The following is a 27,978-nucleotide window of genomic DNA, read 5'->3' as shown; positions in this document are numbered from 1 at the left end:
TTGCAGAAGATGTACATTAAAAACAGTATCAACACAATCCCAAAGTGCACCGTGTGAGCAGGAGTAACAACAAAAGTGAGTCGGTGAAACTTTACATTAACTGATAAACCAATCGTTTTGAATCCGTCTAACACACAAGACTTTGACCGATGCTAGAAATACTAACAGAAAATAGTTAAGCTCTACTCTTTACAACTTTATTTCATATTTATTTTAATGTTGTGGCAGCGATTAAAAACAAAACACTTCTTAAACAGACAATACATTATAATGCGGTTATTTTAATTCATTCATGTGGATTAAATCCTTCTGGTGAGGTGCTGGGAATGCCTGGAATAAAAGAGAACAAACCAAGTTAGCGTGACGCTTAAATATTGTCCATTTGCAAAATGTAAAAATTAAGTAAACATTTATATAAAAACAGAATAATTTACGGGGAGATTTAGACAGGAGATGAAAGTACTAGAACAGCGATTAATGTGGTAAAGAGGAGATTTTTAAGAGAAACAAGTGCTCATGTGAATCCTAAACCAGGCGGTGATGAAGAAGACTGAACTGAAAAAACATTGAGGCTAAAGAAAGAAAGATTTTGGAGGAAAGTAAAGGCCATTTTCACACGAGGAGCAGCACTCACACTTGAGCTGGAAATAGCAGGCCTCGCAGTATGGCATCCTGTGTCGGATCCGCACTTGGATTCCTGTTTCTGTTCTTCTGAGAGGTCTGTTGCAGCCCACACACTGTGGGGGGGGGGTGGCAATATTGATGTGTTAAAAATATACACACTGAAGCTTTTGTTAAGTCCTTAAAACCACAGTGGTACATTTTACACCAGCGCCACACAGGGCTCGAGAAAGATGAAGGTGAGGTGGAAAAGTTTTGAAAGTAAGGAATGAATCAACTTCCACGACGACGCGCTAATGACCCGCAGGAGAACTCTGGTCGGCAGTTTGCCTGCTGCTGAGGTTTTCACAATAACGTCCTAAAAGAAAAGATTGCAGCAGAGAACTGGAACTGACTCGGAAGAACGAGTGGGTCAATCCTTCTCTGATGTGTTTGTCTTGATCCACAGGACTTTGTTGAATTTCGGAGTTTAGGTTGTGATTTTTACTTTAATAACTAACATGCTGGTGTGACTTGCATTATTTTATAAATGGAAAAAAAAGATGCATGGACAAGTCATGCTTCAGAGCCGTCAGATTCAACGCTTTAACAAATCGATTGGATTGAATTCAAAACAAATAACTCAGCAACAACTCACTCAGAGGCACAATTTCCAACAGTAGATCTCAACTGAGGCTCACTGAAGCAAGTGGTGAAGAAAGTAGAGCACAGACCACCTGTTGAGTTTTGCAAAATTTAATTTAAAAGTTTGATTTCGATGAGTAAAAATACGGTTGTAAATTTTAGTTTTGGTTCCTTTTGTCACATGTCAAATGTCGAAATAAGGAAATAGGATCAAGTCTAAGACCAAATGTTTCCCTTTCTTTTGAGTTTGACATTCCATCTAACATGGAAATGTGATTAAAACAGACTCCTATTGAGATTATTCACAGAGTTACTATGAAATAGGTTTTATTGATGACATGATTAAAATGTTTCATTTTTATTGTTTATTAGCACCAGATCAAAGATAAATTCAAATAAATGTCAACTATTAAGGTTTTTCAAGTGGTTTGCAACATTTGATACAGGGCTGCAAAAAGATGGTGTTTTATTTTGAAAAATGAACAGATTTTCTCAGAGTTGATATAAGGCCGTTTTTGGTTAGTTTCCTAAAAAATGAATCCTCTTAAATAGTGAAAGTGGGTAAAACAAACTGTATGGATCCATCTTGTAGCTGATAAACCAGTCCAGGGCTTTACTAAAATGCACAACCAGTAAAAAAAAAAACGTTGTTTTAATCTGAAGGTCTGTCTGTGTAAATATATTTACATGTTTCGATCTTGGGTGCAAGAAAAAGGCTGTGGACCACTGGTTCTATTAACTCCCAAAACACCCACCACAGTGAGACAACATGCATCCGGTTATAACCAGTTCCTCCACACCTACGATCAGGAGTCTCTCACCTGGAAACAGTTCACGTGGAAGCAGAGATCAAGAGCCTCAATGACCAGTGACGGCCCACTACCAACGTCACGCTCACACACACTGCAACATCGTCCGCCACTCGCCGCCCTGAGGCGTCACATGTTGACACGTCACAGAAGCAACAACTCATCACACGCTGTGCTCCGAACTACCTGCTCTGCTCCGTGGACGTGGCTCTGGGAGGGAAGGTTCCTCCGATGCTGTAGCGGGAGAAGGAGTTCCTGCTGGGGCCGCAGAAGCCTCCGGCGCCAGAGTGCGGCCGTTGGTAGCTAAACGTGGTCGAGGAGACCGGATGACACGTCGAGTCGATGTTGTCGAGGGACTCGTACCTGCAGAGAATATACACTCAATGATCCCCACATCTAAACGAAACGCGATCCAAATCACCGGGACTCGCCTCTTCAGAGGAACGCCAACGAAAATGGGCTCTTTGTAGAAGGTGCTGCTGCGCTGGCGAATCCAGCTGCTGTCGGTCAGAAGCTGCGTCCGCTTCTTCATCTCCTCCAGAATCCGTTTTCGCTCCTGCTCAGCGTTCGACACGGGGAGTCTTCTTTTCTCATCACCTGAAGGAGTCGGGATGGTTTTTAGAACCAAAACACAAGGGATAAATCCCTGCCAACTGGGCCCGTGGGCATCCCTTCGAGGGAAGACGTAAGAAGGGTTCCTGCAGCTTAAGTTCAAGGACTTTGATTTTCAAGTTGGTCTTAAATTGAATTTAAAAGCCTTCAACTAAATAAAAAAAAAGAAAATGTATTTTTTATATATTTTCAAACTAAATAAGTTTTAGTCAACTGAAAAAAAAACTCACTTGTTTGTTAGCGACTGTCCTGATAATCTGCAAATTATATTCTTTTGATCAATCAAAGTTACCAACATTCTTGAGATTTAAAACAAACCGTCTCACTTTTTTTTTTTTAAACTTTTGGAAAATGGATTTAAGACACTGTAATGACAAGTTAAATGCATTAATGTAATGTATTTTAAGACCATTTAAGAATCCTTGGAACATGTTCAGTCTCTGAAAAGTTCAGCTCCAGTTATTTTCCATCTTAACCAAATAAGAAAATCGATTTACCTCTTGGATGTCTGTGGGGGCCGAGTAACACTGAAGTCGACAACGACTTTGCCCTGCAGAAAACAACCAAACAAACCATGACTTCATCTGTAAATGAATATTTAAATCCGACTTATTTTCCATCTCAAACGCGATCCGTCTGCGACCAAAGGCAGTGGAGGTGCAGACTGAGCAGAATCTGAGCCAAGCATCGTCTGACCTGTGAGCGGGAGACAGCTGAGAGAAACCATAGGAGCCGTCAGCCCTGCAGCATCGGCCGCCACAGGCAACACAAGCAGTGTGAAGAGCAGCCGAGTCGGCAGCAGAGCAGCAGGCAAAAAGAAGATCACAACAAGTCAGATAAACAGGGAGGCGTGTTGAATAAATACAAGTAGCATGTTAGGAAAGATTAACATAATCACCAGTCCTTCGCTTCACTTTTCACTGGTTGGATCTCTGGATGCACTTCTCTGTCAGGACCAGGCTCTTCTTTGATGGGGAGGTTTGTCAGGCCGTTCACATACAGACATGAATCTGTGGCGTCGACACCATTCCTCACATCAATGGTGCTCTGCACACATGCATGAAAAACAAGATCAAAATGAATTATTTATGATACAAAACGTATGTTTATTAATAAACTATGTACAAAGAAGCTATAGAATGACTGCATGAATTAATAGAAATTGTATGTTTATATTTCATTTTTATATTATGTTTTATTGATGAAGCAACTGAAAACTAGCAAAAAAGTAATTTAATAAAAACATTTTGTTTGAAATAGTGTCTTTATTTTGTATTTATTTAATTCTTAAAGCTGATTTGGCTACATCATGTTATATTGGATATATTTTAATGTACTTCAAAGTTTTTTTTTTTAATTACTTAAATTAAACTTGTTTATTTTGGTCTATATAAATATATAAATATATTAATGTTATATAGTTAAAAATATGCGATCTTTATTAACGGAGCAAAACAAGTTTAATTTTGTGCATCTTCGTAGTTATTTATTCAAAGATCAACAATAATAACTTGTATTATCATGAACTTGTAAACCAGTGCCTTCATACCTTAGTTTTTTGATACTCTTCTCTGACACTTGTGTCTTGTTGATCTTTCGCCCACTCTTCCTCCAGTCTCTGCTGGTCCCTCTGGTACTGCTCCTGAAGATGTTACAGGAAATAAAATAAATAAATGTTTTTTCCTCCACATGTTTTCGACTGATTATGTTGACCTGTAGGAGGCGCTCCTGCTCTTCCTGCCACTTCTCCTGCCGCCTGCGGTCCTGCTCATGGTCCCAGGACCAGCTGGAGGAGGAGGGGCTGAGCGAGGGGACCTGGAGCTGGTGAGCAACAAACAAAGTGTGCACTCGAGCAGAACCGCCGATGAACTCTTCACCACAAACAAGCAACAAATAGAGGGAGACTTACGTCTGATATCGCAGATTCAGAACCACCTATAGAAGGAGAAATGGTTCAGGTTTACGAACATCAAATAACCGATTAAAAACACGGCAAACGCACACTTGTTTAAAGGACTTAAATCAACAATCATGTAGCCATCAACATCAACACTTTACAAAAAGATAGTGGGATCAGCATCAATAAAAAGGTTTTATCTAAGTGTAAATGTTGGTTGAAAATTCCTCTCCTAAAAACCTTTTATTTCATCGCTAAAAGATTGATCATTTTAAATGTCATGTATTTGTATGTCATTGTTGAGGTACAGTCAGACACTGACAGTGTTTCACATTAGGCTGCAATTAAACATTTATATTCAACTACAATCTTCTACTCATAATTTCTCTCTAAATTATTGTTTCACACCGATTTAAGTTTTATACACAGGCTTGTATAATACACGATATTTAAACAATTTGAATCCAAACAATTACATTTTAGACAATACTCTAGAGAAAAGGGTTTTTAGTAAAAAAAAAAAAAATCAATATATTGTATATCGAAAAAATGTTTATGTTACAGTATTGATATTCAACAGCACTGTATCTATTTTTTTTTGTATCAGTTAGTTGCTGGTTCATATTTTAAATAAGTGTCAATTGTAACATAAAATATTTACAATTTACACGCCAATATTCACAGCGGTTGTTCATTTTTGTTTTGCATTACTACTTGTTTTACCTCTTCAGCTAAAAGAAAGATCTAATCCTGCAAGATCCCAAAAATGACTGAGAATGAGAGGATACAGTCAACTGCAGCTGCTTTTAAAGCTGATGTTGGGACATATTTTGACTTTTAGTTCCATTAATTTAATCAAAAGAGATCGAATTTTAGTGACATCTTGTTTAATTTTTTTGGAACCATTTTGGCTGGCACTGAAATGTATCGTAATATATGGTATCAAAAACTGAATATATAGTTTCGAGAGATTAGTGTCTTGCTACAGTCCTTGCAGATAGCTTATTCTTATCTTTTAAAAAAAATAAATATATATATACACACAAGTAAAGTGCAAAAGTTGAATGAATCCACTTGAAGAAACAAAAACTTCTCACACCAAACATTTACCACATAAGTAAACCCACGAGCTGATTCCTGTGGAGCCAGAAGACAGAAGTGGAATTAGCAGGAACCGCGATCAAATTAACAAATCAATAACGACTCCCTGAGTGATGCAAGGATTACATCATCCATGAAATGTATTTATGAGGTTCAAATGCTGGTTAGAGACTAGAACATTTCACTGCCGTGTCCACGAGTACTGCTTCAATAGAGTTTAATGTACTTATTGATAATTCTGTACATTTTTAAAACAACAAAACATGTTTCAGTTGATATTGATATAGTTTTCATTCGTAATCATTAATAATAAAGAATATATGTTGATCTTTTTCTACCTTTGGGGCTTGAGTTTGGATTTACTGCATCGTGAAGCAGCTGCAAGAGAAAAAAAAACATAAATATGTATCGACTTGATAACATCTATGATTTTATATTCAGTGCAACAAACGTCATCTTCAAGACGGAAAATGTAATTTCACTTTTAGCCAAATTTAAAGCGGTAAGATGTTCATTCTCTTCATAATAAATGTCATTAAGCAGCAAATGTGTGGTAAACATTATTCTGGCTCACACCAGCAAGAGAGAGAGAGATAGAGAGAGAGAGAGAGAGGACGACTTGCATTGTTCTTCTGCTTGCTGGATTGTTCAACAGTGTCTTCCGTCACAGCAGCAGGTGTAGAACGAGGATCCTGGAGACTTATCAGCGCCGGAGTCACCGCCGTCAGATTCAGGGTCATCCTTGTCTGACCGGATAGGTTGTGAAGATTCTCCTCACCGTTCCTCCAGTCTGATTAAAAACATCAAACACAGCTTTGCACAAGAAACCTCAATGAAAAAAAAAAAAAAAAAAAGGTTGTTTATATATTTTTACCCTTTTTGCCGTATCGCCGAATGTCCATGCTCAGACTGCCAGCTCGGAGGGCAGAGGTCAGTTTTTCCTCCCACTGCTTGTGGCTCAGATGTATCACAGAGACGCCATCGACGGCTACAATCTCATCATCCACGCGGAGCTGGCAGAGTTCTGCTGGACTGCCTGATAATAGCAAAAAGGAGACGTTTTACTCCTCCCGTGTGGTCGGACACTAGTCTGGGTAAAACAAAACTACACTGTGAGTAATTGACACCTCTGTCGAGCCACTTTAAATATTCATGTTTGCCTTTTAAATCACAAGCCTGCGAGTTTCCGCTTTATGACAGAGAGCGAAACCAACACCGTTTGAAAATATTTAATTTTCTGTTGAAGAATTTAAGTTTAACTTGTGTTATCTCTGGGTCAATGTGAACGTCATTCAGGCTGCAGTTAAAGGCTCTTTACGGGCTTCTCTGTGAACGGTGGGATCTGATGTTGTCCCAACTTGAAGTGGAAGTTGTCTGTGACATTCCACTTCCTCAGAACCAATGACCTGGACTTTGCATCCTTGAAGCTGGCAGAGTTAGTTCACCAAATTTGTTTTCGGGTCACTGGGTCACCTTGACCCAGAGACAACACCAGGGTTACTATTTGTGAGCATATATGTAAAAGTTGTATATCAGAATCAGAAGACTTTTATTCTCAGTGTTTCTCTTCCGGTGGTTACAGTTCCGAATAAAACAATGTAATAAAAAATATACAGCAAATAAAATGAGATCAATAAAGTAAGAGGTATTACAATAAAGTAACAAAAAATGCATATAATGCTCATGATTATATGCTCCATGAAACAATGTCCTTACTTTTATAGCTCAGTGGATTGTGCCCTTAATTTCTTTTGTTTTTCATCATTTTACAATTACCCTCACAGATGATCATTTAGTATTTAATTACCAATTTATTGAAAACAATTATATTGAAAAAACATTGACCGTGTTCTCTTCCTATACATGTATAGTTAAAATATATCTGATAAACGTATAGTCACTGATCATGTAGTCTTATTATGAACAATAATAATAATTGTATAAAGTTTTTTTCTAATGAATAATCCCTTAAGACCCATGTTTAATTTCTATTCTTTCATTCTATTTTATGTCATCACATAATCTTTACAACCACACAGCTCTATTATGCAGTTTGTCTTCTTTATACATTTAATTAGCAAATAACAATAATATAAGGAGAAAGTACATTTAAAAAAATGATCCTCCCTCATAAAGTTCTAAAAGGCCATTATATTGTCAAGCTTCCAGACAATCACACAGAAATGTTAGAATCCAAGTCGAGCAAAGCTTAAAGAAAAGACAATAAGTTTAACTCTACCTGGCTGGATGAAGTCGATTCTCACACCAGTAGAGCCCCAGTGTGTGTGGAAACCGAAGTCAGGTCTGCTGTTGGGTTTGAGACTGAGACTCACCCGCATGTCGCACTGACACGCCTGAAACACACACGCAAAGTTGACACCCATTGATCCAATGTCCTGTGCTTCACGGTGGAAACCAGATACACTGGACGGCTGCTCAGATAAGACGCAGCGAGTGATGATGGTGTTCGCCTCGCCGCGGTACATCATCGCTACATGTGTCGGGCAGCGCGGTGGTTTTGAAGCAGCGTTTGGAGTGTTCAATAAAACTATCCAATGATGGAGGTGAAAGTAAAGTTTGACAAGAGAACAATAATTGGCAATAAATTAATTGAAAACTAAATTTTCTTACCGTTTAGAGCTTAGGCTTTGAGAAAATGATTTTTGCTTTGCACTTTTATACACCACCCGATAATTTGTAATAATAATAATAATAATGCTGACATGTTCAGGCTATTCCAAAGACACCGTTTTCTTATGTGACATCACTTAAACATAGAGGTAAAGCAGGCAAGTGTCCACACTATTTTATATTATTTTCTCTTTGGGAATCGTTAAATTAAACTTCACCACCCATTTATGAAAATACAGTAGTTGAGGAGAATGCTAAAAATGTAAAAAAGACAAACTGAAATTTACCTGAACTTATTATTTGTGTTTTCAACCCTGATGTGAAGTGATATTATGTAGGAAATTATTTAAGTAGAACATCCATCAGTTAATGTCAAAGGAAAGTCTGAAATAAATACAGATCAATGCTTGAGGTTGAAAGGTTATGTCATCCATAAGAATAATCTTTTAACATACAACTTGACTTTTATTGGAGGTGAAAAGTGGGCATTTAAAGAGGTTTAAAAACAGATAATGACTGCTTTCTCATATAAAATCATCAACAAGATGATTAAATATCTCTTACTTTGTTTAATTGGATTAATTCAAATAATATACATGTGTAACAGTATAATGCTTCTTTTCTTGCTTGCATGCACAACATTTTATTCCTAATGTTCAACATTTAACAAAGACTTCATACCTGATCAATGGTGACATCATTTGGGGAAGTGTGGTTTTTGACATCAGTCTTCAGAACCTTCTGGATCGGGTGTCGAGCTGGAACGTAGTTCTGATGATGGTTTATCGACGACTGGTCGTCGGACATTGAACCCTTATCGTGGCCATTTTCCTTCAGTTGGTTTGTGTGGTAGAGCCTCTTATGATGGGAACTTTCATCTGGTCTTTTAAACAGCGAGCCTGTGGTGTGGTAATGAGACCCCCCTTTGTCGCTATTCAGACACTGGCTGTCGTCCCCCTACAAATAAAACAACAACAACAACACACTTAAAAAGAGGGCCCTGGAAGGATGGAAAGAAAAACTAACAGGGCAGTAATAGCACAAGGCGACAAAACTGAAACATCAACAAACAGATACACAGAAGTGTGAAACCATTTGCTACGTGTTGACTTTGGTCTGCAGCATCTCTATTTTTAATGAGCCAGCAACTCACAAACAACACACACAAATGTCCTAATTACAGCCACGGCTTATCCGACTTACCTCACCCAATTACACCAAACTGCACTAAGAGATCTTTAGGGAATATGCAAAGCAAAACAAGTAGCTGGGAAATCATTCTTCAGAGAGGGTAAGATGGAATGCTTGCCTCCTCTCCGTTTATATGCACATTAATTACACTAGAGAAAAAAAAATAGAAAAACTAGTACAAGTTCAAATAATTACCTCTGCCAAGGAGGTTATATGGTTGTCAGCATTCATATGTTGGCCTGCTCACAAAATAACTCAATTTAAGATGTCACCAACATATACCTTTTTTACCATCTGGATCCACAAATCTTTTTAATAATTTACCAATCAATGTGCAAGCGTTTTTTGGTGTATAAATGTTGCTAATTATGAATAACATTTTATATGATAAGAAAACAAAAGGAAATGAGAAAAATGAAAAGGGCAATAACATTGCCAAGAAGTTGTATTGTTGTCCGCGTGCATCTTTTTGAATTACCATCTGGATCCACAAATATTTTGAAGAATATGACACTGCTGAAAGCAGACCTTAAGCACATTTCCCTTGTTACTACTGTGAGTGTGTGGTGCAAGCAAGTTCATTGCTAAAAAGTAAATTAAATCAAATATTATTCGAGGTCAGCAATCCAGGATTTTCAAGTTGTCAAATATAAATAATTAACATTTAAAAAGGTATATACTATTCATTGTACTAATTTATTATAAATGTAATGAAACTTTTAAAATGACCTTTTATAGTTAAAGTCATCATTTTGTCTCATCAAAAACAAACGGGTTACAATATCAATCAATATTACACAGAATTTCCACCAAAACTTGTACGTAATTAAGTAAGTAATTCAAGAAAAGGAAAAAAAAAGATTCATCTTACATTAAACAGCCTCGGCATGGACGACCCTCTTGAGATGGTTCCAAACGGTCGTGCCGTTATGACAGAGGTCAGACGAGACGATCCCTCCGATCTGCGGTAACCACGAGGAAGACTGGCGGACGAAGACCAGACTCCAGATTTACATCTACGGCCTCGGTTAGCTTTGAGGTCTTCAATCTGTTGTGCATCAGTTTCCAAAGTCACGCCTCCGCCCTTCGCTTCAGACTTCGCCCGCTTACTGTCCGACAGGAAAACTCTGGGAGCTGCGTCGGTCGGACTTTTGGGCTTCATGTGGAAAGTGAGTTTGTTGTGACCCGACTCGGCGGCTGGGGTGTCGGTGACGGCCGTGCAGTTTGTTTTAATTGACAGCGTAGAGGTTATTAAAGATGGGGTTTGTTCTTGTAACGTGGTCTGGGAAGGAATGCCATCCATCATGGGCGGGAGAGAGGTTGAACTGGCGTGAGCCCTCTCTAGTGTCTGAGAGGTGAAAGGAGAATCCAAAGATGGAGTGGTCGCTTGTTTTCCACTTGAAGCCAAGGAAGGACAAAGGTTCTCCTCCATTGAAAGGTTCCCCTCGGAGGCGGGCGTAATCCCAGACATCAGCGCCTGGAAGCATCACAACATAGTCACGGTTACATTTTATAAAAACACATAAAGGACGCCCACCTACCTTTGGGGAAACTTGCGGGCCGAGAACTTCTACTGCAGTGCCGCGGTCCAGCCGACCTCGAAGGTTTGTCCGCAGTGTTGAGGATTTAGATGGAGGTGAGGAGGAGCTGGAGTGTGTCTGTTCGTGCAGTGACAGCTGGTCCCTGTGGCTTGGTCACGTAAGGGAAGAAGAGGCAATTAAATAAAAAGGAAAACGGGAGCAGAGTTGGATTACATGAAGCGACTACGGCAGGCTGCTAGCCCAGGATGAACCAACCTTGTATCTTTCAGACCAACATTTCTAAAACATTCGGATCATTACCTTTTTTGTTTACCGCCATTTTCAGCGCGAGATAAACCTCCATTGGTCATTTGATTGATAACATGTTCTCTGTCCTGTGACTTGCCGCGGCGATCTGACTTTGTGCTTCTGCGGCGGTTTTTCCACTTGGTTAGGTCCTGAAACGAGTGTGCAAATGTGTTTCATTACAGTTTATTTGACCAGCTGTTTTCCCTCCAACAAGCTGTTCTGAATTTAGGTTTAATCAACTTACATCTTGCCATTGAGCTTCACCGTCTGCATTCTTATCTTCGCTTATATCAAAACTGGCACTTCCTCCGGAAATTCTGCACGCAGGGTAAGCCCTTGGGATGTCACTCAGAGATTTGCTCCTTTTGAAGAATAAAGAAAACAGAAAATTAGTGTTTTAATTTCTATAATAGGTGAAAAAGTGTCTTGAGTTAAGATAAATTATTGTGGAAGTGTTGGCTTTGTACCACATCAAATGATTTATTTTCAAGTTACAAGAAAAAAAAAAAAGGGATCATTTTAAAATCCATTAAGATTCAAAGAAAACTCTTCAGATGATTGTCAACTGAAATGAGTCATTAGCCTTGATGTTGACCATGTGAACTGATCTAGATTTCTCTCCATGGCCGTCCCTGGACTCTTCTGCCCGTCTCTATACTCTTTTTTTCTGTCTTTATTTTCTCCATCTGCGGGTCCGGATTAGAAAGGTTTTGAACTTTTCATCATTCACTAGATCCTTTTCCAAGGCCTGCCAATAACTAGCAAAAATGGATAGACTCAGACTTTATATAACACAGACTTAATAAAATACTATCGACTCAATAAAGTAATTTAAACTTACTTAGTAAATAAATATATTCTACATTTCGATGATGTTTGAGACCTTAAGATATTGGTAAGATTTGAACATAATATGAATGAATATAAATGAACTGTCGATGGTGTAGTTGTTAAGACTAAAGTTGATCAACTATAAGCAGTTTTTTTTTTCCTTCTTTCTTTCTTATTTACTTAATGTAAAGGGAGCTCCTTGGTCAAGCTTTATCATTTTATTTTCGAAAAGAAAATGTTTAATCTAAATATAAATAATAATTTCTGTTGCTCACTGCATTTACTTAAAAAAAAAAAACACACACATTTCCCATTCAAATCCATTAGATTTCAGTTAATATTTGATTTCAGAAGCTTTATAATGTCATGTAACATAGCAAAAGTGATAATCGATGTGTAACTGTAAAGACAACAATTTTTTAGGAAAAATGAAACAACAACTTGGCAAGACAATGTAAAAAAAATTAAAATAAATTGTGTTTCCACAAGTCCACATCCCCATTTTTAGAACGTTATCAGTTTTATAACATCTCACTGGCAGAAGTATGTGAGTATACAAGTTTTTTTGTAGTATAAATCAAAATAAGTATATATTCAAAATCATTCAACCAAATAGATTTTTCTATCATCTATAGCTGCACGAACAAAATTGATGTGTATCCCAGTGTTGATAATATGCAGACTATTTATTGATTAAACATAGCTGCATAAATCAATATATGGCCTTTAGTTGTCAAAGTTAAATGCAATGATATTGCAAAGTGTGGAATGATTGACATGTGAACCACAGATAAACTCTGTTTAGCATCCGTGCCACAGAATTGCCAGTCAAGTGCAAGAGGTGAGTTGCAAGCTCGAGACAGTCTGGAGAAAAACACAATAACTTGTTATAAAATATTGCGCTGCTGAAGGCAGCGGAGCATTCCAGCAGCCTCCAGCAAGGTCTGACAGCCAAACTCATTTAACCACTGTGAAAATGTGAAGAATGAAACAGGCAGTAGGTGTCGTACATCTCTGACGCTAATGGAAGATCGTCGTCTCTCAGGGAGGAGAGGTAACGGTGACATGTTCTAACATGTAACATTTTCATAATTTCATTATTATTAACTTAATCAAATTGTGGAGAATTATCCGAAGAAAGTTTGTTGGCTCCTCATAAATGTACATTTGTATAGTTTGAATCAAATATTGAGACTTAACAGCATTTTTTTTGCTTAAATTAACAGAATTTAGTGAAAGTCTGAGTTGGATTTGCCAAAGAAAATATTTAGTTTTAAGACAAATTTGCTGTTTGCCAGATATTTTCAATTACAATATGGAAATCTGAATATTTGCAAATACAAGAAAGAAAAAGAAGAGGGGAAGAGACAATGAATAATAAAAAGAATCCCATCAGAGTTAAACAAGTTGGTATTCAGAAACAAAAACATTAAAAGCAGAATACAAAGCATGGACCAATTTCTGATAATTCATATTTTATTGAGCTCCAACAATGTTTGGTCAGCCGCAGCATGAGTCATCATCTTAAAACTATTGCGGTCAAGCCGAAAACCTCATTTCCAAAGCTAAATGAAAGGTGCAAATCCTGCATTTCAAAATGTAAAACATTAATTAGAAGCAATATATCGAGTCAGACTGGAGTCAGGGGTGAAGATTTTCAGAAGTAGCCACTTCCAAGAGGCGTTTAAAGCTCTTCAGATACAGCAGATGTTTACTTCTGCAGACGTGTCAACCCATTAGAGGAGGTCAAACATGACTCTTCAGTGGAGCATGAAGCTTGACACTGCGAAGGAGAGAGGGAATAAAAGGTGAACTTGGGTCAATATCAGATAAAGAAAACAAGCTAGATAGGTGAGTAAAGCATGCTCGGTTATGTTTTATCAAGCAATTTAAGATCACGTCAATAATCAAAATATTGTTCACTCCAATGCAGGAGTTAATAAAGGTTTGCGTTAAGTTCAAGCTAAGCAGAGTTTAGTGATGTGGGGCTGGTGAAGCTTCATGAAGCAGTGTCTTAATCTTAAGAAATCAGTAGGTGGTGCCGTCAGTTTTACATGTCAAATAAGCAAGTGCCTTAAACATAAACAAGCGTCAAATAAAGTGCCTTAAACTTAATACCATCACAAGTGTTAAGTCATGATTAATAGACATCAAATAAAGTTTAGCGAAACTTTAAGCCATAAGAGGAGCCAGAAAGACAACAAACCTTACTCGCAGCATTTTACGATACCACGGACGCTTCTGGGAGCCCAGGTAAATGGTGCGCACGTGAATCTCCTCCTCCGGCGTCCAAAATTTTGGCAGAAAGCGATCAAAGTTGACATTGGGGGAAGTCTGGCGGAGGGTCTGCTGAATACGACGAGCGTACCAATCGTCACATACGGGGTCAGCCTCGGCGCCGGAGTCGGAGTCTTCATCACAGAGCGCGTGAAGGAAGAGCTCTTCATCGAATTGAGGAAAGCGAACGCTTTTGCTGCAGTGAATTTAGAGTCACTTTATCGATGGCGATGGTTGAAAAGAGCGAGACAACGGTGTGTAAAGGCAGAACACAGACATGTTCGCATGCTTTCATACACGTGTACAAATTCAAATACATGTTCATTAAAAACCTGGGTTTAAGCAAAGCAGTCCATGCACACAACAACACAAATAAGCTATTGGACTCCAAACCAACACTAGATTTAATCATGCTGATCCATCTTCTGACTGAGCCGCGTTTGACCTTTTTAGGAAAAGCTGCCAAACATGTTCAATACCTTGAGAAAGGGCTGGTTTCGCCCTCCTTCCCCGCGCATCTCCTCCTCAGCAGAGGCGTCTGGATGCAACCTTTGGTCTGCTGGGATGACTGTTGGGTGGTCTGCATCCTAAACACCTGCTCAGCCTCGGCGTCACTCCCACAACCTACAGAAAAAAAAAAAAGCCCGACAATCAAACCAGAAGAATTAAACAGCACAGGGAAAAAAAAGGTATCAGGAGAGAAAAAGAGGAAAAACTTTTGCCGGAACCTTTTAGCAGACACACTTGACTCCTCATGCAGCTCGGGCTTAATGGATCATGGAGCCACTAATACAACCCTCTCAGGCCACAGCATTTCATTACCGCTGTGTGAAACTTGCAACAATCCATCAATGACGTCTGCAGCATGGCAGGGAGATGACAAGATGAGAAATGGATGCCAGTTGATAGAAAGTCTTGTTTTGCCTTATCGAGACATGTGATTATGGAAAAATAACACCGGTATTTATTAAGTGTTTAAAACAAGCTGGATATTGTGTTTTTGAAACCAGAAATGAGACAACAAGTAAGTAATCTATATTTTTTTCTAGTCTGAACTCACGTCGCACATGAACCCACAGAACAGGCAACGTTCAATCCAGGTATTAAGCTGGTAAGTAATGACACAAACTTCTAAAGAATGTAAACATTTTCATGTCCATCTGTGTAAAACATTTTTTAACAAGTGTTACACTTAAGCTCATAATAGAAAAACCATTAATTTACATTTTTAAAAAACACGCATATATAGAAGTATATCAGTACTTTTAGCATATTAAATGGTTCAACTTTTTGAATGAAATAATTTTTTAAGCACTGAAATTTGTCTCAAATAATTGGATTCAATAATTTATATATTGAAATGGTTGAATAGTTGGTTTATTTTCAATTATTTTATCGAATAGAAAATGTATTTGTGAATTATCTGGATTAGAAAAATCAAACAATGTGTAAAAATATATTTTTATATAAATTAAAAAAAAAAAAGAATATAGAATTTTGTGAATTATTAAAAACAATTATTCAATGCTTAAAAAACCCAAACAACATTTTAATACATTTAAAAAAAGTTTTAACACTGGAAACCTTAAATTCAATCATTTAAATTTCCAATTAAACTGATGTACTTCCATTCACATCATAGCAAGAATTAATGGCTTGTGATTTAGTTTGAAAAGAAGCTCAAACAGCTGACAATAATAATTTAAATATTATAATAGAATTGATAACAAAAAAATCTACCAATTACATTAATAGTGAAGCAGTGAGGATGATTTGCAGTCAAATTGATTTTTGAATGCAAAAATCAATCCTTCTACCACTTAACCAATGTCAAGTCCCGGGGGCAGCACCGAGAGCAAAGAGGCCCAGAAAAATAATCCTCAAGGCGGGAGACCCTGTCTCTCTTAAATGGCCTGGGTTTTCTCCGAGGTCTCTTCCCAGTTGGATATATGCCCGAAAAAGACGAACAAAAAGTCCAATTAGTGCAAGATTGACACGCCAGATCTGAGCAACACAAGAGTTAGATCCATTTATATTGCTAAATGCAAGCGAGCTGATGTGGGATCAGCACATACTATTGGCTGGTCATCAAACGGCTGCTTGTATTCTGTTGTTAAACTGTATAGGGTTCCCGTGTGCCAAGATTGAGGCATAAATTAAAATGCCTCACTGCTGATGAATAAAAGTCACAAACAGACCAGAATAATCGGTTGAAACTCAATAATGACAAGATTAAAAAATGCCTCTTAGAAATATTGATCTTAAAAAAAAGAAAAAAAAGGATCACTTGTTTACCAAATCATCAAACAAATCAATATTTGAAAATAACCTTCACTGTTGTTGTGGGGGAGCCGGAGCTCCACAGATTCAACGCTGTCCACAGAATTTTCCCTGGTAAAGCTCAGTGTCCGCCGCGAATCCTCAGTCTTTATAAACACATTACTGCTCTCGTCCAGGACCTAGAGTAAGATACAGAGGCAAATAAACTTGTGGAGAGCCGCAAACATTTGTTAATGAAGATGTAAATAAACAAATTACTAAAAGTAAAAAGTAGCAAACCTTCGACAACGCCAACCCAAGGAGCCCTTCGAAGGCCCTGAAGTTGAGCTGAGGACCATTATAGAACACGTCCAGGTGAGCTTTACGACCCAGCCAGTAGATTGTGATGAGAACCTGAAAGTTCAGGAAACAAACATGTATCATTTCATAAGATATGATGACTGATAAAAAATTAACACTAAAGCTCTTGACTAAACATCCATTGCTTCTTCTGATTTAAACTGGTTCAAAATAGATCACATGTAATCACCAAATGGATTAAAACCACATCACCAATACTAAAATAGGAACAGAAACAAGAAGAACTCAACATGCATCAACTTTTTTTGGAATATACAGGAAAGTAGGTACATGCAATATTATTCTTTAAAGCTCATTTTTAATGGAGTTTTGTCGGGATTCTACAGAATGATTCATTAGCAATGTTGTGTAAATGTTTTTTTTTGCCATGATTCCAAAGACTTCTGTCACAATTTTCTGAATTTCTCTGGACACCATATTTGACCCCGGTTGGTTTGTGGAAAAAAAAAAAAAAAAAAAGAAATCTCCAGTCCAGAGGAAGAGGAGATATGCAGCCTCATTACTGGCTCTAAATTGTCTGCTTTGTGTGATTCAAATGAGGCTTCCCATGATAATCGTACAACAACCTCCACTTGAATAGCATGTAAAATACCAGGGGGGCACACAAGCATGTGCAGCATAGGCTCATGCTCTCTAAAGCCCTCACCTCGTTCTGGTACACTAGGTAGGATAATGAGCGGTTTTAGCAAAGCATGATGGGAAAAATAACACTTGTAGTTCAGGATGTTAGCTTGTAAAGGTAGAAACATTGATTTCATACATGCTTTTTTCTTTAGTTAGGCTAGTACCCTTAAAGAGAAGAAGATTCTACCAACATTGTTAGTGGTCAATACTAGCAAATTAGAGCAAAACTGCTTAAAAAGAAGTTAGAGAACTGTGAAAATTGAATAAAACCCAAAACATACTACTTACGTTTTTCAGTCTTCGATTACTTTCATCTCTTCTGTGAATAAAAACAGTCTTTCATCAATGTGATTCTACAACTTGTTGCTCATGTCAATCTTAAGGAAAAAGATAAGATTAATTTGTGAAGTGACCAGTCTTGACAAGGCACTATAGTAAATCCATTGAGTACGTAACATGTAAAATTGAGTTTTTGGAAACCTAAGAAATGCCACAAAAACAGCACCTGAGAGTGACACGAGTGGACAAGTCCTGCAGGTCACCAGGGTGGAACAGTTGGGACTCGTTGAGTCCAAGTTTGTCGCACGCTTTTAAGAAAACACTTACATTGTCCTGTGAGAGAGACAGAGAGATTGATCACCTGGAGGACATCTGGAGGTCACTGAACACATTAATGAAATGTACTTTTGTTTGACTTTGACTGATGTAGCTTAAGAAAGATCGGATTGTCTCCAAGGTCAAGATCATGATGACTAACCCAATCAAAGGAATGATCCATCTATATAACTTTTTCCCCTTCATTTTACCTTTTATATTGCTACAGAAATATGCTCCAAAATGGATATATAAAACTTAAAACCGAACAAGTTTATTTTATGATCAGGTGAAATACCATAAAAACAAACAAAAAAACAAAAAACTTTGGTCTCAAGTCGGAAAACTCATTTCAAAAACAGGACGTTCAATTTAGAAGCTCTTTGTACCTTTTCAGAATGTCAACCTAAATCTGAGAAACAAATCGGTTGCAAACTTTAAAAGGTGCATTTCTTACATTTGTCCGATAAATGTTTGTTCTAGGCAGGATTTACATTCCAAGTAGATTCTCCCTGCCATTTATTTTACTTTTGACAAGTCAATTCAGCACTGAAATACGTTGCTCAGATGTACAGTAAAAACGTACACACAGTATCTCCAATAGACCAATGTCTGTTTGAATAATAAATCATGTTGTATGAGATTTTTGAGTCAGAATTTAACCAATTGTGTTCCTGAAAACTAGTGATGTCCGATAAAGTTTCATGAAGCAGTGTCATTACTTTCACAGCCCACTAGAGGGCGGTCTCTGCCCTATTTTTCATCAACATCGCATCATTTTCAAACTGAAAAACAACCTTTTTGGAAAGGAATGAACACTTGTACTCACCAGTCCTGCAATAGGTGTAGAAAGTCTGTTGACTCTTTTGATAATTCCAGGTTTCAATTGGTTGATCAGGCTTTAACACACAAATAAATTAGTTTTGTTCTTTTTTTTTTCTGTTTTGTTAGGCAACTCAGATAACGAGACTTACTTGCAAAGTAGAACTCCATTCTCTAGAGCAGCGCGGAAATCCCTGCACCCAAAAGATTTGCCAGTCACCTCCTAAAATTGAAAAACAAAACGAGTCTCAAGTGGGTTTTACCTTCTCACGCTGCTGTGCTATAATTGTCAGTTCACAACTTGAGCAGCTCGTTTCAAGTCGCACTTGTGTGGCCTATCAACACAAAAGTTTAATTTAATTAAAACCGACTAGAGAAAGGAATATCATTTTAATAAACTATATATAACCATTTGTGACGTGTAGATATTCAAGTCATAACACTGCTGACCAATGACGGAAGTATGGAGACGGCAGGGTTTGTAACGAGGGCATACAAACGGGCCTATTAAAGGTTGGGCTGTGCGACCAACAACGGGGCCTCATCTATTCTTCTCTCTAATTAGTCCCTCCAGGAATCTGCCGCCACAATACGTTTTTGGTAGAGTTGGCAATCAGGCTTCCTCTCAGTGGAATTATACAAACATTGCATTATGAGGACGTCCGAGTGGTTTAGATACTCTGAATGTCCGTGCTGTGGAACCTAATTATAATTGGTCATTTTATAAATAATCGTCCCCGTGAATCACGGAGGACTTTCGCCTCTTCCCTTTAAATTCTACCCAAACTTTGACAGATCTATTTTGGTATGTAATGAGATTGACTTTGGCATAAGTACACAATAACATGCAGGCATCATCTCTGGATACTAGCTTTGTGCATTGGCAAGAATCGATGAGTATCACGATACAGGGTCAACAACACCATATATAATGATTCTGTGGGAACAAGGTTGCATTTGTTGTACTGTCCGAGTACTTGACGCTGGTGTTGCAGAATTTAACAACTTATGACTCTTAATGAATTTGTAACCGCTTTCACTCGTTTTGAAACCAAAGCTGACTGTATCCTCTTGTTCTCAGAAAATTGCCGGGATTTCAATGTTCATTTAGCTGGGAGGGACGTAGTGACTGTGGCCATCTAATGGCCAAGTGTTGCACATTGCGATTTGTTCTTTTATTTGCACTTTGTTCTTATATTAAAGAAACTATCGTCTGCTTTGTACTAGAAATCCAGTTTCCCGAAAAAGAAATGCAATTACAAATTGCAACAGAATTAATTTCACACACATTATTGTACTATAAACCTCAAAAACAGTATGATTGTACAAAATATTATTTGCAAGCGAAAAAAGGAAACAAACATACATTCTAATCGAATATCGATACTGTATTGTGGAAAAGAATATCATGATATATCAATATTTTCTAACACCCCTACTAGATACCAGTAGAAATATCCAGCTACACAGGTCGTGACTCCATCACAGAACCCATTAAGGAAAGCAGTCTTACACCTGTGGACAACAATGAGCCATCAATCAACTGTTGTACGGTAGTGAGAGGAAACCAACAAGCACTAGGTAAACAAAAACACAGACATGACCCAGGTTTTCTAAAGGTGCATCAACTTGGAATTGAACTGGCTGCGCATCTGTGTGTGTGTCATTTTGATAAAGGTCGTTAAAATGTGCAAAACATTTTATTTTTCCTTCGGCTTATATAAAAAAAAACATAACCCTCCTATATCACAACAGCTGAAAGAACATTTGGATTTAATAGGCCATCAATGAAACCACTGCCTTTTATGTCCAGCCCATTAAAGAGCTCATCAAAAATGTCAAATTAAGTAGAATATTTTTTGCTAGCTTAGTTAGTTGAGGACAATTTATACCCCCTTAAGATTCTTAATACCCTAAATGTTTAATAAAATGACAAATCTATATTTTCTTATATGAGAGACAGGAAAACAAAGAATGTTTTGACATAATTTAATGAGGATTATTTCTGGAATTGAATGACTGAATTCATCTTCTGAAAGACAAATGGTTCAAATTAAAAAGGAGTTATGGCTGCGACTTTTGTTTATCGAAGGTCTTAAAATAGATCGTCTTTGCTCATCTTTTGGGGATTTTATGTTTTAAAATGCACCCGTTTTATAAAAAGAATGAATGGATTCATTAATTAAGCAGTGTTGTTTAAACCAAAAGTGAATATGTAAAAAAAAAAAAAAAACTGCCTTGAGTTTCTCTAACAGCAGGTTTATGGGAGAAGCATCAAAAGGATCCTCAAACCAGTTTTATCATTCACAGTACTAGTACAAAGTGTTTCATTAACACCTTAGAAATACTCGATGATCCTTTTTATAGTAACGATTTACTGAAAGAAATTAAAGATTTACTCATTCAAGGAAAGTGGTGTTTGTGTACTTTGTGAAGCTTATATCTTATTTATTCTAATTTGATCAAATGGAAATGGGCAAATATTGTTCAATATTAAAAATTTCCAATACTCCTGGTAAAACAATAGGCAACAGGTGACATTATCTTCATTTGCCATAATAAAGCTAAATAAAGAGACCAATAAATCCAAACACTGCACTTTAAGATAAATATTTTGTAAATTATTATCCAAATTACACAAAACTAAGAGATGATAGTGGGACGAGTAGATTATTGGCCTTCAATTAAATTAAAGGAAAAAAATTATATTATATTCTGTCTCGTTTATTTTATACATTTCATTGGACATTGGATTTGTATTTCCTCCTGCCTCCCTTTGAGCCATATTACAATGAACAAAATTGCTCAAATTCAACTTTGTTATAGTGACACAAAGTTTCCTTTGTATCACCTTCAATGAGCAGTCAGTTTTCTACGTGCTAATTTTCAAACAATTTAGTCAAGCAGTTCAGAAGTCGGTAAGACATGGTATAGTCGATATTATATAAAATGAATACAATATTATATACAAATATATACCCATCATTCAACATGTCCTTTAAAGTCCTCAATTACGCCAATATTAAATAAATATTTGATTCCACAAGAATACTTTTTTTTTCTATGATAACTATTGGAAGGGCTTTTCCGTTATTGAATTAGGAGGTGTTCGAAGAGAGACAGAATCATGTAGTGGTTATAAAGCACAAGGATGCATAACCAGTTTCAACCCTAGACTACACGTGTAGAAAAATATTGCACAAGTCGTCACCATCAGTGACAAATTTTTAGTGAGTTGGGATAATTCTTAATAAATGAGGCGATTGGATTGTTCGGGAGGAACCATCCAAGTAGCCTACAGAAAACCATACAAAATTCAAAAAGGCTCAACGAAAACTTCTTGGTAGAGTTCTTCTGAAATCATGCGTCAACTCAAGAATGCATGGACAGTTTCGTTATAACATTTGACTTACAACCTGAGGGATCAAAGAAGAGAAATCACTGAAAATTAGTCAGTTTTGCGCAAAATGGGAACTTGAAAAAGGAGTGCTTTTTATTCCACAGTCAAATATAGCATTTTATTATGCGAGACATGAGGAAGCATAACAATGAAACAATAGTAACTAAACTTGCCAGAGAGAAAAATAGTCCCCAAGTGTGACGACATGAATAAAACATAATCATATCACATATGCAAGTGTGTGCATATTCCTATTGCCTGTTGCTACTGGGTACTGTTCAAATCATTTGCCCAAATGCGCTGCGGATCACATCTCCGCTGCCATGTACGGACACGTCTATTCCCACATTTGGCAGGGAGGGAAGATGGATGGGCAAAATTGGAATGGGCCCACTGCCAAAAGAATTCTCATAATGATCCATTCAGGCACAATTGACATTAATGGGCCCATTTACAGTTGGCCAACATTGAGCGCTCACATTCTACAACTATTGTTCCCGGGTTATGATTTAAGGATTACAATTTGCTGCAGACGATAACGACCACAATTTATTCATTTTTATTTCCTTTACAACAACATCCTCCACAATTGCAGCAGGACAAAACCTCATAGCCGCTTCACATTAAGCAGTCGACGAGAGCCAACAGACGACTTCAACAAAGAAACGTGAAAATAAATGAGCCCTAGATTGCCAAGCTAAAGTGCTGCATTCACCCTGTTTTTACAGGCATTTATTTCTGTTAGGGACTCCAACATTTATGCCGTATAGATTCCAGCAGATACATTTTTCACCTCATCGTTAAAAAGTAAAATCTCTGAAAACTCTACACCGAGTGAGCGTTTCGAAAAACCTTTGCTCTAGCTATTGACACAGTTTAAAAGTCTATCTGTAAATACAACATGACCCTTCCGAGGATGCACAACTCTCAAACCACCACACGGACATTTTAAGCCGGTCAGAGGCTGTTAAAGGTTCTGAGACGTAACGACCCTCTTGTTGAGGTCTGTGCGAATGGATTTGAAAGCAGTGGCTGGTAAACAGGAATTGAAAGTGATACACAGCCATTATGTTGTTATGATTGAGTTTAATTTATAGTTTCATTATCACGGCAGAGTTGCTGATACAGCAACCAAAACATCATTTAGAGTCTGTGCTCAAGCAGCGCAAGATTGAAGCTTTGTTGTGCATTTTGAATTAATAACGGCAGATCAGGCTGGCGTACTTCTGAATTCTTATTTGCAGAGGTATTTTACGGCGCCCTTTCACTGAAAAAGGCAAAAAAGAAGATAACACAAAATAAGCGATAGAAAAACAGAACCAAGCACAAAGAAAACATTTCAGCGGCGCCAATGAAAGCACGTCCAGGGTTCCAATATCTAATGGCAAATTAAATACCTTTCAAGTAAGTAAGTAAGTAAGTAATATTTATTTATATAGCGCTTTTCTAGACCAGGGTCACAAAGCGCTTAAACAATCAAAACAATACTCAAAAAAGTAATGATTTAATTCTAAAATTAAATATAAGACTAAAAAAAAACATTTAGAAGAATTCTAGCAGAAAATATATGGTGCCTCATAAACGTTGTCTGGTACAACTTTAATCCTCATAGAATATGTTGATTGGAAGGCAAATCTCCATCACTGTTTTGTTAGTCCACTATTGGGATTGAGGGAAGTTGACATTAGAGTAAACCTGTAAATGATTTAAGGGAAAAAAAAAGTATAGTTATACAAAAACTAATTTTGAAAATAAATTAGATATAACTTTTTGATCCCTTCTAGATCTATAGTTACATATCCCTGATAGTTCAATTTGAACCCAATATCTTATTTATGTTTTCACATATTGAAAACTTAATTTAACCTTTGCTTAAATCTTCTTTACCATAACCACACCCATTCTGCTGTGATTGGTCAAACATTGAAGTTTGCCACCATGAATAATCGATCCAAGAATTCTTCACCTCCAGGGGACTCATTGTATCAAACAAAGTGGATGCGATAACAGCTGGCTGAAGGAGGAGTGAAGCCCTAATGGGATGCACTCTCGTAACCTCTCATTTGCCTTGATTTATGATGGAAAAGTTTATAAAGCAATAACTTAAAGATGCAGAATGTTCCTCATCGTGACGCATGTTTCAAGTCTTCCTCTCTAAAACATCGAGTATTTTAGGAAAGTGGAGTTTCCACTTTAGTTGTCCTTTAAGAAATATATAAATATACCTTTAAGAGAACCCTTTTGGGAAATTTTAAATGCGTATCAATTCTTACTTGTGTGTTCAGATTTTTTAAATCTTTTGAAACAAAATTGAAGAGATTTCCATGAGAATTAAGGCCTTGATTTTAGATTCATAAATTTAATGCCCTTTAATACTTTAAGGATCCAATGGAACCCTGATGACTTGTATCCCTCTTTCAGCTTTATCCAAGAAATCTTTTTTTTTTTTTTTAAAACGTCTGATGATTTTAATTGCGTACACAAGACTGTTTGGTCTGCAACAAGCCAACTGAAGTCAGTGTGTATTGTCCAGTGCCGTTCGGTGATGCAGCCGTCCTGATGTGGAAAGACAGCCGCCCCTCTCCACAGGCAATTATTTTCACTCCAGTCAACAATTCCAAAAGTTTTGATTGTTGTTTGTCTAGATCGTGGCTGGAGGCAGCGGAAGCGAATGAACCGCTGAGGTCTTCCACTCTTCACTGAAACTAATATTCTGCAGCCATTTGATGCAGCGCATCAAAAACTCTCAACACAAGCCAGTCCATTTGAAGATTAAAACTTGCGTAAAAAAATAGGATTCACATTTTTGTTGACACAAATGGCTTGTGCAGGGTGCATGTTGCTGAGGTTTTCTGTAAAACTCATTTAAATATGACATTTTCCACAGGAGTCGTTTATTTGACAAGTAAATAAAAGTTTCTTTGCATCTCCAAAATGTTGACTTTACCTCCTTTGAACCTCTTAATTCAGTGGCATCCTTTACAGTTCATCGGTCAGATCAATTTAAAAACATTCAGTGAGGTCCCCCCTGTGCCTCACTGACCTCTTCCACCTCCACATTCCTTAAAATATTTTTTTTCTGACAGAAACCATCAAGAAGCAAGCAAAGAACTTGGGTTGACAGAGAGTCCTCTGGTGTTGACCTCCAAAATTAACTACCTGTACAACCCCGTCAGTGCACTCGACTGTTCTCCTTCAGGGCGGGCTAAACACGAATACAGATTTTAAATGGGTAAGATCAACTGGGAGTGTATGAATGTCCGCCGCTGGACACACACACAGCTACACACTTACAAGGGTCAGCTCAAAACTACCAGGGGCCTCAGCATTATATTGACGGATCTTGTAATGTGGTGCCAGCGAACCTATTTAAATGTGAAAATCTGGTCATGGCACAGGTTATGAAAATATGTAATGAATAAATTGGAAAAGGGCATTTTAAGAATCTAAATATAATAACATGAATATAAAGTTGCTTTAAAGTAATTTAAAATATGAATTTATGAAATGCGTACTAATAAAAATAAAGAAGAACAGTCACTTTATCCAAAATAATATAGATTAATTCATAAACAAAGTAAATCTGCATATAAATCATTTGCCAAAATAATAAATTCATAAACTAAATTTGGTCTCATGAGGCATCCGTTTTTTACGACAATAAGCAAACATGTTTTGTGATGCTAAATGCTTGTACATATATGATGCTCTTTAAGACAAAAACTGAAATAACTGGCGATTTAAATGGTTCCGTCAAGAGTTTATAAGTTTGTTTACACCTCAAGCTTAGTTTTAGGATCATTTATCCATGATATTTGGGGAAATATAGTTGTTAGGAGCCGTCAATCCAAAAAAGAGGAGTGAAGAGCAAAACTATGTTGAAAAACTTTAGAAAACAAAGCAAGTAAGAATAGTAAATAAGTAAATATATCAACATAAAATAAACCTTACTATGGCAGAAATATATTTATTATAATTTTGTGTAAGAAAATTACCGAAAAATAACCCTTTATTCTAAATGATGTTAATATTGTATTTATTTATTTTGGGGGGCAAGACATTTTCACAAGTTACAAAAAGTTAAATAAATCTGAAAAAAAAATGTTTTAATAAAAATAAATACATTTGGTCTCATGTGGCTTCCGTTAGTTATGACAATTAGCAAACATGTTTAGTGATGCTAAATCCTTTACATATGACGCTCTTTAGGACAAAAACTGAAATACCCTGCGATTTAAATTGTTCCGTGAAGAGTTTATAAGTTCGTTTACACCTCAAGCTTAGTTTTAGGATCATTTATCCATGATATTTGGGGAAATATAGTTGTTAGGAGCCGTCAATCCAAAAAAGAGGAGTGAAGAGCAAAACTATGTTGAAAAACTTTAGAAAACAAAGCAAGTAAGAATAGTAAATAAGGAAATATCAACATAAAATAAACCTTACTATGGCAGAAATATATTTATTATAATTTTGTGTAAGAAAATTACCGAAAAATAACCCTTTATTCTAAATGATGTTAATATTTTATTTATTTATTTTGAGGGGCAAGACATTTTCACAAAAGTTACAAAAAGTTAAATAAATCTGAAAAATAATATAAAAAAATAAAAAAATAAATTTGGTCTCATGTGGCTTCCGTTATTTACGACAATTAGCAAACATGTTTTGTGATGCTAAATCCTTTACATATATGACGCTCTTTAAGACAAAAACTGAAATAACCGGCGATTTAAATTGTTCCGTGAAGAGTTTATAAGTTCGTTTACACCTCAAGCTTAGTTTTAGGATAATTTATCCATGATATTTGGGGAAATATAGTTGTTAGAAGCCGTCAATCCAAAAAAGAGGAGTGAAGAGCAAAACTATGTTGAAAAACCTTAGAAAACAAGGCAAGTTAGAATAGTAAATAAGGAAATATCAACATAAAATAAACCTTACTATGGCAGAAATGTATTCATTATCCTTTTGTGTAAAACATTGACCGATAAATGACCCTTTATTCTAAATATGATGTCAATATTATCTCCATTTATTTTGAGGTGCAAGACATTTTCACAAAAGTTACAAGAAGTTAAATAAATCTGAAAAATAAAAATAAATTTGGTCTCATGTGGCTTCCGTTATTTACGACAATTAGCAAACATGTTTTGTGATGCTAAATGCTTGTACATATATGACGCTCTTTAAGACAAAAACTGAAATAACCGGCGATTTAAATTGTTCCGTGAAGAGTTTATAAGTTCGTTTACACCTCAAGCTTAGTTTTAGAATCATTTATCCATGATATTTGGACACAAACACCGAGTTAGCAAACTCTTAAGTCTGTACCTCAATCCAGCGTCGCGCCTCGTTAAAAGCCTCCGCACAGCTGAACCTCGTCTTCTGGCGCCACTCCATACTTTCACAACTCTCTCTAATCCAGAACAAACAAACAAAAAAAAAATTCACTTCTTCTGCACCTGCAAGTGAACTTTC

The 27,978-nt window shown here is 36.9% G+C and overlaps 1 protein-coding gene across 1 annotated transcript; it reads right to left on the bottom strand.

Moving 5' to 3' along the window:
- Positions 1-76: 76 nt before the first annotated feature.
- Positions 77-27,911, bottom strand: LOC148076598 (uncharacterized). The gene is made up of 27 exons (XM_087793192.1): positions 27,832-27,911; positions 19,256-19,326; positions 19,111-19,180; positions 18,193-18,299; positions 17,976-18,006; positions 16,983-17,096; positions 16,753-16,882; positions 14,903-15,047; positions 11,560-11,677; positions 11,328-11,464; positions 11,028-11,175; positions 10,358-10,963; positions 8,977-9,252; positions 7,904-8,018; positions 6,539-6,700; positions 6,288-6,454; positions 6,003-6,042; positions 4,576-4,601; positions 4,380-4,487; positions 4,216-4,308; positions 3,565-3,713; positions 3,363-3,407; positions 3,164-3,216; positions 2,486-2,651; positions 2,241-2,417; positions 635-737; positions 77-330 (listed from the first exon to the last, which is right to left on the bottom strand). Exons 1-27 carry the CDS (start codon positions 27,898-27,900, stop codon positions 277-279), a joined length of 3,480 nt encoding a protein of 1,159 aa, XP_087649318.1. The 5' UTR covers positions 27,901-27,911; the 3' UTR covers positions 77-276.
- Positions 27,912-27,978: the final 67 nt, after the last annotated feature.

Source organism: Callionymus lyra, chromosome 6, assembly GCF_982586985.1.
Source record: "Callionymus lyra chromosome 6, fCalLyr1.hap1.1, whole genome shotgun sequence".
NCBI lineage: Eukaryota > Metazoa > Chordata > Actinopteri > Syngnathiformes > Callionymidae > Callionymus > Callionymus lyra.
This window is presented reverse-complemented; position numbering and strand designations above follow the sequence as displayed.